The sequence below is a fragment of the Equus caballus genome, chromosome 6 (genome assembly GCF_041296265.1).
Source record: "Equus caballus isolate H_3958 breed thoroughbred chromosome 6, TB-T2T, whole genome shotgun sequence".
NCBI lineage: Eukaryota > Metazoa > Chordata > Mammalia > Perissodactyla > Equidae > Equus > Equus caballus.
In genome coordinates, this window is record NC_091689.1 from 26,893,725 (window position 1) to 26,907,369 (window position 13,645).

At 44.3% G+C, this 13,645-nt stretch overlaps 1 protein-coding gene across 3 annotated transcripts in view; it reads left to right on the top strand.

The window, feature by feature from the left end:
* Positions 1 to 13,645, top strand: part of FARP2 (FERM, ARH/RhoGEF and pleckstrin domain protein 2) — a 110,200-nt gene that overhangs the window by 62,754 nt on the left and 33,801 nt on the right. For all 3 annotated transcript variants that reach the window (XM_023642785.2, XM_023642784.2, XM_070270755.1), the window contains exons 9-13: positions 3,944 to 4,039; positions 6,322 to 6,485; positions 6,820 to 6,888; positions 7,417 to 7,474; positions 10,250 to 10,505. In XM_023642785.2, the coding sequence (XP_023498553.1) occupies positions 3,944 to 4,039; positions 6,322 to 6,485; positions 6,820 to 6,888; positions 7,417 to 7,474; positions 10,250 to 10,505 (643 nt within the window). The remainder of the gene's footprint in view (positions 1 to 3,943; positions 4,040 to 6,321; positions 6,486 to 6,819; positions 6,889 to 7,416; positions 7,475 to 10,249; positions 10,506 to 13,645) is intronic.

Consider the following 13,645-nt stretch of genomic DNA (forward strand, 5'->3'; position numbering starts at 1 on the left):
CCATGTGTTTGTTTTTGCTGACGAAGATTTTTTGCTGAGCAAACATCTGTGCCAATCTTCCTCTATTTCGTATATGGGTCTCCACCACAGCTTGGCCACTGACGAGTGGTATAGGTCTGTGCCCGGGAACCAGGCCCGGGCCACTGAAGCAGGGTGGGCTGAACTTAACCACTAGGCCGTGGGGCTGACCCCCTAACTGCTCTGCTTTAAAAGTGCTGAGTCTCAAAGTCTGTCAGGTCAAGGTGAGGGTGCAGCAGAGGAAGGCTCGAATTGTCCTCAGATTTTGTTTATCTCTTTTGATTTGTGACAGTGGTTAAAACCCTGGGATATAGTAATTTTTTATTTTGACCAGAAGAGAAAGTGGAAAGGCAAGCAAGCAGCTGGAAACAGTCAGTCTTTCCTGGGAGGACGTGCACTTTCTCCACCTCTTTTGCAAGCCATCAACTTTTTTTAAAAATTTTTTTATTGACATTGTATTAGCTTATAACATTGTGTAAATTTCAGGTGTACATTATTGTATTTCAGCTTCTGGATAGACTGCATCATGTTCATCACAAATAGTCTAGTTTTTATCCGTCACCATACACATGTGCCCCTTTACCCCTTTTACACTTCCCCACTCCCTTCCCCTCTGGCAACCACTAATCTGTTCTCCTTATCTATGTGTCTGTCTGTTTATCTTCTACATGAGTGAAATCATGGTTTTGCCTTTCTCTGTCTGACTTATTTCACTTAGCATAATACCCTTGAGGCCCATCCATGTTGTTGCAAATGGCACAATTTTGTCTTTTTTTATGGCTGAGTAGTATTCCATTGTATACATATGCCACATCTTTATCCATTCATCCATTGATGGGCACTTGGGTTGCTTCCACATCTTGGTTATTGTGAGTAATGCTACAGTGAATGTAGTGGTGCATAAGTCTCTTTGAATTGCTGATTTCATATTCTTTGGATAAATACCCAGTAGTGGGATAGCTGGATCATATGGTATTGCTATTTTTAATTTTTTGAGGAATCTCCATACTGTTTTCCATAGTGGCTGCAGTAGTTTGCATTCCCACCAGCACTGTATGAGGGTTCCCTTTTCTCCACATTGTCTCCAACACTTGTTATTTCTTGTCTTGTTAATTATAGCCATTCTGATGGGTGTGAGGTGATATCTCGTAGTTTTGATTTGCATTTCCCTAATAATTAGTGATTTTGAACATCTTTTCATGTGCCTGTTGGCCGTCGGTGTATCTTCTCTGGAAACATGTCTGTTCATATCCTCTGCCCATTTTTTGATCAGGTTGTTTGTTTTTTTGTTGGTCAGTTGTGTGGGTTCATTAGATATTGTGGAGATTAACCCCTTGTCAGATATATGATTTGCAAATATTTTCTCACAGTTGGTGGGTTGTCTTTTCATTTTGTTGACGGTTTCCTTTGTTGTGCAGAAGCTTTTTAGTCTGATGTGGTCCCATTTGTTTATGTTTTTCTTTTGTTTCCCCTGCTTGAGTAATCATGGTTTTCGAAAAGACACTGCTAAGACTGATGTCAAAGAGCATACTGCCTATATTTTCTTCCAGGAGTTTTAAGGTTTCAGGTCTTACATTCAAGTAAGTTGACTTTTTTCAGCCTCTGCCCTGGGCACATAAACAACGTCTAGAGTTGAGAGTTCAGTTGTGAGCGCTTTGTTTCCTTTTCTTGATGTTTTGTGTTTGGGATGTTTTGTTTTGTTTTGTTTTGTTTGTTTGTTTGTTTTGAGAACATAGTTGAGGATCCTCCAATGTTTTACTTTGAGTGGAAAGTAGAGTAACTTAGTGTTTGGGCAGTATTTTGGGAGCTTCAGTTCTCATGTAGACCCTAGCATTTTATCTTGGCTTTGAGGACATCTCTTAACTCAGGAATTTTTTTAATTGACGTATAGTTCACATACCGTAAAATTCACCACTTTAAAGTATGCATTCAGTTCTTTTTAGTCTATTCACAGAATTGTGGAACCATCACCCCATCTAATTCCAGATCGTTTTAATCATCTCCCCTCCCCTCCTCATTAGCAGTCACTCCCCTGCCCCGAGCCTGATAGCCACTGATCTGCTTTCTGTCTCTCTCCATTTCCTTCTTCTGCACAGTTCATATAAAATGGGACTATACAGTATGTGGCCCTTTGTGCCTGGCTTCTTTCACTTGTTTTCAAAGTTGATCCATGCTGTAGCATGTTCCGGTGCCTCATTCCTTTGTATGGCTGAAGGTTTTTTTTGGTATCTCTAAAGGGAAAACATTCCTTACCTTGCTGTTCCCCATCTCGGTTTTGCAGAAAAGAGTAAATGGTCATTATGGTCAAGAGTGAAATAGAAAATGCCAGGAAACAATTTCAAGCTTACAGAAAAGTTACAAGAACAGTACAAAGAGCTCCTTCATCGAGACCCCTGTGTAGATTTTACCCGTTGTCCCAATCTAAGATCCAACGCTGTGCACAGCTGTTATGTCTCTCTAGCCTCTCGGTCTGCGACTTTCTTCCTTCTTTCCTGGATTCTCATGACCTTCGTGTTTTGGAGGATTAGAGGCCGGTCATTTTCTAGAACGACCATAATATGGGCTTGTCCAGTACTGGCTGATGATGAAACCCAGGCTAAGCTGCTTGAGTGGGTAAATCTCAGAAGTGGTGGTGCAGCCTGCGAGGCCCATGGTGTCCATCCATCCCATTGTTGGTATCAACACTGACCTCTTAGTCAGATGGTGTTTGACAAGCTTCTCTACTTCTACTCAGTTTTATCCTTTAATTATTTTTGAGATGACGTAAATATCCATACCTCATCCCACTCACCTCCTCCTTGGGTTATTCTGATGGTTACCAAATGACAGCTTTTTAAATTCCTTTCTTTGTGTTCCTGGAAAGGTTTTCTCCCATTTAGTTTCTTTATGTCACCGTGGACTCATGGATTTGTATGATAGTTCCAATTATAATAATCTGGGTTATAATCTGATATTTGATAATCTGTTGTTGTGATTATTTATGCTGATCTTTAAATTGTTCCACATTTGGCTGTTGAGAATCCCTTCAAACTGGCTCATGTGTCCTTTTGACATACCCCATCACTTTTGAGCATTTGTGTACCGTCTTACACAACAAGATATTCCAGGTTCATTTTGTACTTTGCCTGCTTTGCCCTAGAATACCAAAGATCCCTAGTCTTTTTAGTGAAGAGTAGTATTTAGAAAGCAAGATCCATGTACTAGATAATGCCCATTGCTTTTTGGGGTATCAAGAATTTGCCTCATTAGCTTCAGTTCCAGTCCAGAACCCCAGGACGCATTCTAGCTTTCCTTTTGTCCTTCAGTGAGAAACCCAACTCTGCTCCCAGCCCTGCCTGGCCACCACCATTGCCCCTTCCCAGCCACCCTCTTTGCAGATGTGGGCTTCAAAAAAATGTTTAACGTTAACATTGATAAAAAATAGTTTATAATAAAGCTTTATCAAAGAAATCAAGTTATCGGGGCTGGCCCCGTGGCCTAGTGGTGAAGTCTGGCACACTCAGCTTCAGTGGCCCGGGTGTGCAGTTTTGGACCCCAGGCCCAGACCTACACCACTTGTCAAACCATGCTGTGGTGGCATCCCACATACAAAATAGCGGAAGACTGGCACAGATGTTAGCTCAGGGCGAATCTTTCTCCAGGAAAAAAACAGGAAGATTGGCAACAGATGTTAGCTCAGAGCAAATCTTCCTCACTAAAAATAAATAAATCAAGTTATCTTTCTAAAACAGATAGATTAGTGTGTTTAGTATTGCCGTTTTAATTCAGAGTCATTCCAGATATAATTGTAAAACATCAAGTGGGTTGGTGCATTATCTGGCAAGGATATAACTTAAATATTCTCTGTTTCATGACAAAGTGTATGTGCGTATGTGTCTATCTGTCTGACAAATGTGTTAATAAGTGTCCATCTCTTGAATTTCAGAGCACCACCAAAATTAACACTTTCAACTGGTCCAGGGTTCGTAAACTCAGCTTCAAGAGGAAAAGGTTTCTTGTCAAACTCCACCCAGAGGTCCATGTAAGTATTATTTTGAGCACCTTTTAAATTATAAGAGAATTTATTCTGCTAGAATATTGGGATTTTTAATTACTTTGTAAATCATTTTGGCGTAATACACACAGGAGTTGAAGGGCAGAATGCAGGATTGGGTCAGGAAGGGCTTTTGGGTCTTCTGCCCAGCAGATCTCACCTTGAGGGTGCAGCAGCATCCCTGGGGGGGCTGGTTCCACCATGATCGCTGAGTCCCACCCCAGGTTTCAGATTCAGCAGGTCTGGGGTGAGCTTGAGCATGTGCACGTCTCACAAGCTCCTAATGGCTGCTGAGAATGCTGGTTTATTGCAGCCTCTTTGTGCTCCAGGTCATGAAGCTGAAACACGGAGTGGTTCACTGGAGCCTGAAGCCCTACAGCACACTGGTGTTAGAGCCTCTGTCCAGAGGGAACCGAGGCGTTCCCCGTGTTCTCATGTATCTTTGATTCAGAAATTGACCCATAAATAGCTCTAATTGAAGAAGTCTTGATTTTCAGAAAATAAATATTCCTTCCTTTAGAAATTGTCAGTAAATAGAGTAATAATTACATATGAATTTACTGAAATTAGTAAAAATGGAAAAAAGTAAAGATCTGTACTATCTGATAGTTGGGAAAAAATCCGGTACTTCAAACTATTCAAAGATGTTCAAATTGTTACATTTCCAATGTACAAAGGAAGTTAGGAAATAAAAAGGAGATTAGTAGGGCCAGCCCAGTGGCATAGTAGGTGGGTTCACATGCTCCTCTTCAGCAGCCCAGGGTTTGCAGGTTTAGATCTGGGCACAGATCTACACATTGCTCATCAAGCCACGCTGTGCTGGCATCCCACATGCAAAAATAGAGGAAGATTGGCACAGATGTTAGGTCAAGGACAATCTTCCTCAAGCAAAAAAGAGCAAGATTGGCAACAGATGTTAGCTCAGGGACAATCTTCCTCACCAAAAAAGAAAGAAAGAAAGAAAGTAGATTAGCTGAGCCACCATGGGGTTGAAGCTTAAGAGGCTATGTCAGCTTAGACACACTTTGAGTAGCAGCAGATTTAGAGCCCTGGACCAATCTAGAAGAAAGGCTTTACCTAAGCTTTTAAAAGGCACTTGATTAGCAAGGGCTTTTCTCAAACACCAGGTTCACGTGCTCTCTGTGAGTATGTTTACTTTTGGGAGAAGGTGTGAAAGGATGGCTTGTTTATTATTCAAATAAATGAAAGGAAAGTATAAGGAATGCCAAAAACATATACAAAATACAAGTAAAAGGCTGCTTTTTTCTCTGTAAGTAAAAAATGTTTCTGGAGATTATTCTGAGAAGATAGAGAAGGACGAGAATCGCTGCCCAGTATATCCAAGCAACTGTTAACTGGAGTGGCACGACGGTCAGAGCTGTGTCTCTCCACACTTGGCATTAACTAGAGTGGCACGACACTCAGAGCTGTGTCTGTGTCTGCATGTGGCCAAGTTAGATTGTATATCCCTAAGCACTTAGATTTTTAAGACTAAACATAGGAGTCCAAGTATTAAAGTCTTTCTGTAAGTAATTTGGTAAGTGTATATCAAGGTTCAAATGTGCATTGTTCTTGAGCTCAGTATGACATTTTTAGGAATTTATCCTAAGGATTGACCATGAGCAATAATGCAATAGTTTCTTCATGGTGATGTTTGTGAGCCTGAAAAACTCATACCCTGGACATCCAAAACACACCCCTCAAAAAACCCACAGCAGGGGCTGGCCCCGTGGCCGAGTGGTTAAGTTCGCGCGCTCCGCTGCAGGCGGCCCAGTGTTTCATTGGTTCGAATCCTGGGCGCGGACATGGCACTGCTCATCAAACCACGCTGAGGCAGCGTCCCACATGCCACAACTAGGACCCACAACGAAGAACATACAACTATGTACTGGCGGGCTTTGGGGAGAAAAAGGAAAAATAAAATCTTAAAAAAAAAAAAAAAAAAACCCACAGCAAAATGGTTCAGTACTAACACATAAATTCGTTGACTGGTGTGGAAAGATGCCATCATTTGCCAGGTGGGAAAAGATTACAAAGGTGTACTTCCGAATGTTAGCAGTTGTGTCATTGCAGATGACTGCCTTTTTTCTGATATTTCTGCAATGAATGTGTTTTCTGCTCTTCAATGGAAAAGGAAGCAGAAGTCTTTATATACAATTTTCAGAAAAAATATCTTCCTAATTTTGAATTTTGAAATAGCCTATTGTCTGAACTGCTTCCTAAATTTTATTCTCAAGTTAATTACTTGAACGTTTGTATTTTGTTTCTAGGGACCTTACCAGGACACCCTGGAATTCTTGTTGGGTAGTAGAGACGAATGTAAGAACTTCTGGAAGATTTGTGTGGAGTATCATACCTTCTTCAGACTTTTTGATCAACCTAAGCCAAAAGCGAAAGCTGTCTTCTTCAGCAGGGGCTCCTCCTTCAGATACAGGTGGGTGCGCCACGCAGCAGGCGGGGCTCTGGCTGGTTTGTAGAACTGAGAACGTAGATATCCCTAGTCAAGAAAAGAACGTTGGAAAACGTTTCAGAGAATTACATACAGAATGCAGCTATTGTAAAATTAGAGAAAGCGTATTGAATAAATAGTGGAAGAAATAGACAATAAAAACTGTATTTAGAGTATCGGTTATGCTTATTACAAAGCATGGCTTTAAGATGTGTATGTAAATTTATGAGAAAGGATGGGCAAGTCTTTGCCTTTGTGAAAAGTAATGCTGTGAATTACTGTTGACTTTCTTCTTTAAAATGTGAACCTCTGTTCACAGTGGGAGAACTCAGAAACAGCTAGCAGATTATGTCAAAGACGGTGGGATGAAGAGGATTCCATATGAAAGGTAAGCTCTGTGGTCTTTATGATGTAAGTGCATGCTTTTAAAATTAATACTTTAAATATTTTTAACCTTTATTTGAATAAAAGTTATTTCAAGTACATAAACATGTATTTTGACGCTTGCGTTCTGTTTTTTATTTTTGTAAAGATAGTGAATTTGTAATATCGTTACGCAGTTATTGTCTATGGACACAGATACTACTTTTTAATCTCCAGTCTGCATAGCTTAGTTTATATATAATGTTTTATACATAGTATGATAAACTTAGAATCTGGAAATGCATTTTGTTTCTTTACATGTGGAACTTTTCCTTCAGTGTAGGGGAGGATTGTCCCCCTTGTGGGACAGCTGTGTTTGATTTGAATTCCTGTTTTCTGTGACCCTGCTCATTTCTAGTTAGATCCTTCTGTCGTGTTATCAGAGTCTTAGCCACATGTATGTGGGTTTGCTCATGGGCACAGCACATGCCGCTTCAGAAACAGGTCTCAGCACAGGAAGGCTTGGTGGCTCATGCTTGTTCTCTGTTTGCAGGAGACACAGCAAGACTCGGCTGTCTATCCGTGCTCTGACTGCGGACTTGCCAAGGCAGGTTAGTCCTTCCTGTTAAAACATACACAGTATTAATCACCTGCACCCTCTGGAAAATAATCTGGCAATGTTGTAACAAGAGTCTTAAAATTAGTTGTGTCATTTACGCAGCAATTCTAGTCTTGGGTCCCTGTTTGCAGAAAAGAGTCTAAAGTAAAGAGAAGTCTGTGCATTCAGATGCACGTCACAGTGTCATTTGTGACACAGAAATCCTGAAAAGCACTGTCTCTGCTGGGTGATTCAGCAGGAGTGTTCGGTGTGTCCATATGATGGACTACTTGAAAACCATTAAAAATCTTGTTTTAGGAGAATAGTGCATGACCAGAGACACATTAAAAATTTATTACTAAGTGAAACTAGCAGGTTGCAAAGCAGCCTGTGTAATATCCTCATTTTTTTGTTTTTGTTGTTGTTTGCTGAGGAAGATTGGCCCTGAGCTAACATCTGTTGCCAATCTTCCTCTTTTTGCTAAGGAAGATTCACCCTGAGCTAACACACGTGCCAGTCTTACTATATTTTCTCTGTGGGTTGCCACTGACAAGTGGTGTAGGTACATGCTTGAGAACTGAACCTGGGCCACTGAAGTGAGTCACACTGAACTTAACCATTAGGCAACAGGGCTGGCCCCGATCCTCATTTTGATTTAAAAAGACAAATAGGTGTACAGAGATGAAAGGCTGGAGGATGATTCTAGGCAATTTTTTATTACAGTGGACACATACTGCTTTTTGTTGTCAGGAAAACTGAGTGAATATTACTTTTATATAAGCTTGAATCAGTGTTAAATGCCAGCTTAAGGAAGTGATTTACTTATTTAAGCTGTATTCACTGAGTGGGATTTTTCACTCTTACGTTAAGGGTAAAAAGCAGGAGACAAATTTACATCTCTATGTGTTTGACGTGATTACATCTATATTAAAACAAAGACGTACACACAGGCACACACGAATACTTCATAGGAAAACATGACAACAGTGTCCCAAAATGTGATAGCAGCAGTTCTTTGCCCCTGTGCTGGGACCCGGTGGCCTGTGTTTCAGTCCACTCCACTATAATCCCTTCCCGTTCATGTTTGCATATTAACTTCCACATGCAAGCTCTTTTCATGTAATATTATATCATAACTCTTTCCTCATGCAGCTATATAGTTTCTTATTTATAAATTATTTCTGCACAATAGTAATTTTTGTCGACAATTTGTAGTTTATCCTGTTAAAGTATTTCCAGAAGCTACAGTTGTAACTCATATATTAAAGCTCATATGTCCCAAACTTTTTTTTTTAAGATTTTATTTTTTATTTTTCCTTCTTCTCCCAAAAGCCCCCCAGTACATAGTTGTAGATTTTAGTTGTGGGTCCTTCTAGTTGTGGCATGTGGGATGCCACCTCAGCATGGCCTGATGCATGATGCTAGGTCCACACCCAGGATCCGAACCGCTGAAACCCTGGGCCGCCGAAGCGAGCATGCGAAGTTAACCAGTAGGCCACGGGGCCGGCCCCCAAAACTTTTTTAAAAATAAAAACATCCTTTAACTCTTGTAGATATGTTTCCTATTTAGGAATTTCTTGTTAAATCAATTGAAATTAAAGAATTTATTTTTGTTTCTTTAACAACATTCAAATTTATAAATAGTCTAAAATAGTCTGAATAGTCTAAAAATTACATTTAAGCTTTCGGTTCTCTGATATTGTCTTTTAAAAGCCACAAAAGAATATTGAATATGCTTGACTGATTAAGAAAAAGTGATATGATAAACATTTGAAAATAGATTAATCTTATGGATTGTGAGCTACTATTTTGTTTCTAAAACATTGGTGGCTATGCATTCTATCATTGAATTTGTTTGTATTGCATACTGTTCCTTGCACAGAAAGTTATTCCATACTGTTTGGTTGTATTTTGGTCTACCACCCTCTCAATCGTGTTGTGTGTGTATGTGTGGTATGGGGTTTTCTGGAAGCAGGCTGTGTCTCAGTGACACATGAGAAGTGACATAACAAGTGGAGAGGGCTCACTCCGTGTCCTTGTGTGGGACTGTGAGTGGGGACATGGTGCAGGGCACCGTGGGTGTCAGTAATGCAGTGTGGCCACTTGACTTCTCTGGCCACTGCTCTCCAGCAGATCCTCCTGTTCATGAAGCTCTCCTCACTCACGCTTTGGGCTACTCCAGTGCTTTGGAAATGCTCAGGGCTCCTGTGCCACTGGTGTTGGCCAGGAGCATCGTAGGCAGAGCCCTCGGCCTCCACTGCCTCTGTGAGTGCACTGATGCACTCCATCGCTCCCTGGCGGCCCTCTCTCCGATGGAGGAAAGCTGAGTGCCGCAGGACTTGGGCATGTTTTTCGCCTGTGGGCACTTTGCTTTAGGATCTTGTGAGCTGAGTGGAACGGCTCACTCCCTCTCTAGCTGTCTTTTAGCCCTTAGGAAACATTCTCATGCAACTTCAAGGTGACACGGGATGCCAAGGAGACATGGAGTGCACATGGCTAGGTTTTAGTGATGGAGATGTACTTTACTATAAACATTTAATGCCATAAGAGAAAAAAATGGAATTATGAGAGATTATCAACAAGTGATCCTGGGTCCTTTTGAAATCCTGTCTGTATTTACAAATCTTGAGTTCTAAAAGGGAAAGTCTGCTCAATTGCCCTTCTTTGTAAAAGGTGTGATAGAAATCTGTGAATGTGCTAATTTGGGCCCAGTTCTCTTTGCAACTTTCTAATGGTAATTTGTAATTTTATGTGTTCCTTTTTTTCTTTTCTTGATTTTGATCCCCAGAGCATCTCATTCACCGAGGGCGTGAGGACTTCTGCATCCCCATCTGCAATAAATGCCTCCTTCTATTCGGTCCCTACCTCCCCTCTGGCCCCTCCTGGCCCGCCTGATTTCAAGGACAGCAGCGGCTCCCTAACGGAGCCCCAGGCTCCCGACGTCAAGAGGCCAGCTGCAGAGAGGAGCAGTGGAGCAGCAGCCGAAGGCCCTGACTCGAGATGGGCCCAGCCCCCCGGGGCCCCTGCGCTCCAGCCTTGTCAAGGTGTTGGGTTTTGTCATGTTGTGAGGAGTTGCAGCCCCAGCAGTCCTGTGGGGCAGAGTGGTAGCCCCTTAGACCTAGATGCAGGGGGGGCCAGCAGGGAGCTCAGAGCTGCTGGTAAAACCGACTGTGGTGAGGCTGACTTGACCGCGGGCTCATCCCCCTCCAAGGGGGAGTACCTGTGTGGGCGGCAGAGCAGTGGGGGGGGCACTGTTTTCACATTGACAAACACCCAGCTGCAGGTGTCCGAGGAGTTCATAGATGATGATCCGGCAGACATCTCTTTCTTTGCCGGAGGCTCTGAGGCATTTTCTTTCCCTTACAGCGGTTTAGCCCTGCAGGCCCCTCTGTGTGGCCGCCCCGGGTCTGCCCAGTCCAGCCCAGACAGGTACTCTACTGAGGCGGTCCACATGAACGCAGAGCATGGGTTTGAATTTGAGGAAGAGAGTGACTTTGGTGGCAATGTGCACCCCTCAGACACTTCGGAGCTGTTTGAGGTGAAGGCACAGGCCAGCCTGATGCAGAGCCTGCTGAGCCCCTCTGAGACCAGCTCGCTTAGGAACAACCAGTCTGAGAACAGCTCCCTCAGCAACATGCCGCTGCACAGCGGCCTGTCTGTGCACACACCCAGCTCAGCCAACCAGTCCGAGGCCAGCTCCATGGCCAACTTCCCCGCCTGCTCGGTCCGCTCCGAGTCGAGCTCGGCCTTCCAGTTCTCTGACATCATCGACCAGTTAGAGCAGCTCAGCTACCCGCCCACCACGGCCGAGGACTCGAGCAGCACAGACACAGACTCCTGGGGCTCTGAGGCCCCAGCCCCCCTAGACGTGAGCCTTTTCTTCAGCAACCCTTTTGCACAGACAGCTGGAGAGAGAGTCATTTTCGATTTGCAGAATAATGTAAAGAATTTGACTCCAGGAGAGCAGACAGATAAAAACCCATCTTGAGCACGCCCAGGCCCCCTCACAGGATGACCACTCACTCTGCAGTGAGAGCTCCAATTGTTAGCTTTAGACAGAGAGGGTGATTTTGTGTTTGTGCCTAGATATTCTTTTTTTTTCCTAATTCTCTGGTTGATTATTCTGTTTTGAATGTCAAAGAATTGAAACTTTCACTTGGAATGATGTTAAAAATTCTGCATCACGTTTAAAATGGATGCATAGTTCCAGCTAGTCCTCCTGGGGTGGCTGATAAATTAGTCTTTGCAGCTTTATTTTTTTGGCACATGCTTTGATTTAACTAAAAACTGGTGCTGAACATTTTGAATGTTACACAGTTCTGATTCATGTTGGTCTTTAATAGAACATGTGTATTATGCCTACTGCTGCTTTTTAAGATGAGGCACGCGGCCCGTGATTCCTGAGGACGGAGGTTTTGTTTAATGTGTACAGCCACTGCACAGTCTCGAGTAAGCCCCACAGGACCCAAGTCCTGGGAAAGGCGGTGGAGGCCGCAGCCTCCTGCATGCCGTGGTCTTCAGCGGCTCACGGCAGGACCCCTGGGACTGCCCAGGGTGTCTCAGTGCCAAAGGCATCGTCCCATTAGTGCCTGTAGACCCAGAACGGGGGCTGTGTTTAGAGAGTGCACTTGGAGAGGCATTGGTTTAAAGGCAGCGTAAGTTTGAACTTTCTTCTATCCAGGTTAATAGGGGGTGTAATAGCTATTTGGTAGCAGAAAAAGCAGAACCAGGTACACTGATTGGCTTGAGATTTGTAGTGTAAGCTCAGACCAGAGAACCGTTTGCTTTGGACTGAGGGAGTGGGTTCTTCCCTAAAAAGGGTAAGCACCCCAGGAACACCCCAGACGGCGAGGGGCTGCGTGCTCATTCTTTCTTATGAATGTTGTTTCTTTTAGGTGAGGTGGTTTGTGATACGCAGTCACTAGCTTCTGACAGACCCTGCCATGGGCATCGTCCGTCCCAAGGGAGTGGGAAAGGTCGCGTGCACAGACTGGCTGAGGTGGCCGTGCCCCGGTGCAGGGACGCCCTCGGTGCTGAGGTCTGCCCCACTCTTGGAGTCGGGGCTGGTGCTCACAGCACAGCCTGGGTGTGTCCGTCTGTGGACACCAGGGGAGAAACGAAGCCATTGCTGTGCAGCCCAGCACCCCCACGAGTACTGGACCCACATAGGCCCTGCACAAACACTGTAGAATTTGTCGGACGAGACCACGGATTAGGTTTTATTTTTTGGGCCTTTGCTTATCCTTTCTGGCCTTACCTGCTAGAGAATACGTGTTTAGAGGTTCATTTCTTCCTGAGTGTCCTGTGGTACCTTGTCCTGGGCAAGGCCCTCGTCCTCTGCCAGGGTGCGTTAGCTGTCGTGCTCACCCGTGCTCAGGTGCCTCAGCTGCCAGAGTCCTCGTGCCAGGCTCAGCCTCTCTTTCCTCGTTGGTGTAGGTTGGCTACCAGCAGGGGTTTGGGCTGAAAGCACTTCCACGTCTGTAGCTGCCTTAAACCTGCACCGCAGCCTGCAGCCTTCTCCGTGCGCTGGTCCACGGTCCTGGGCCACAACGTGTGCGGTCACTGCTGTCCATCCCTTCCTCTTCAGACCTGCCTCCTCGGCACTCCGGAGGCATTCGGATACAATTTCGTGCTGGCTGACTGACATCTGTGACGAGATTGTGTGCCTGTGGTGGAAGGGCTCGTGGTAAATGGGCTATAGTCAGGAATCACTGAGTAGGAGAGTGTGTTCTAGGCATTTTGTTTTTCCCTTTGTGTCACAAAAGACAAACCTGGGGTTTGTGGTGTGGAGAAGTTAATATATGTCACATTTGAAGAGCTTCTCCTAAACCTTGGTAGTCATTTGGGGACCGCCTCTCTCTGTCCATGTTGCCTAATGAATGTGCCTGGTGACGCTCGGAACTAAGAAGTGTCCTCTCTCTGTTTTAAGGGAACCAACCCTAGTGTCTGGGCAGCAGGTCAGATGTGGGTGGGTTTGAGCCAGCTCTGCTGCCGGGCTGGGTGCCCACTCCCGGAGCAGCCGGGGCTGTGGGGGGCAGAGAATGCCTCCTCCCCCGACTCAGCGCTGCCAATGCTCGAGCACCTGGCACCCGCCACCCCTTCCTTCTGCTCTGTTCTGCTGCTGTAGTATTTTAAAGTGGGTCCCTGGCATGCTCACGACTCTCCACAGAATCTCTGCATGTGT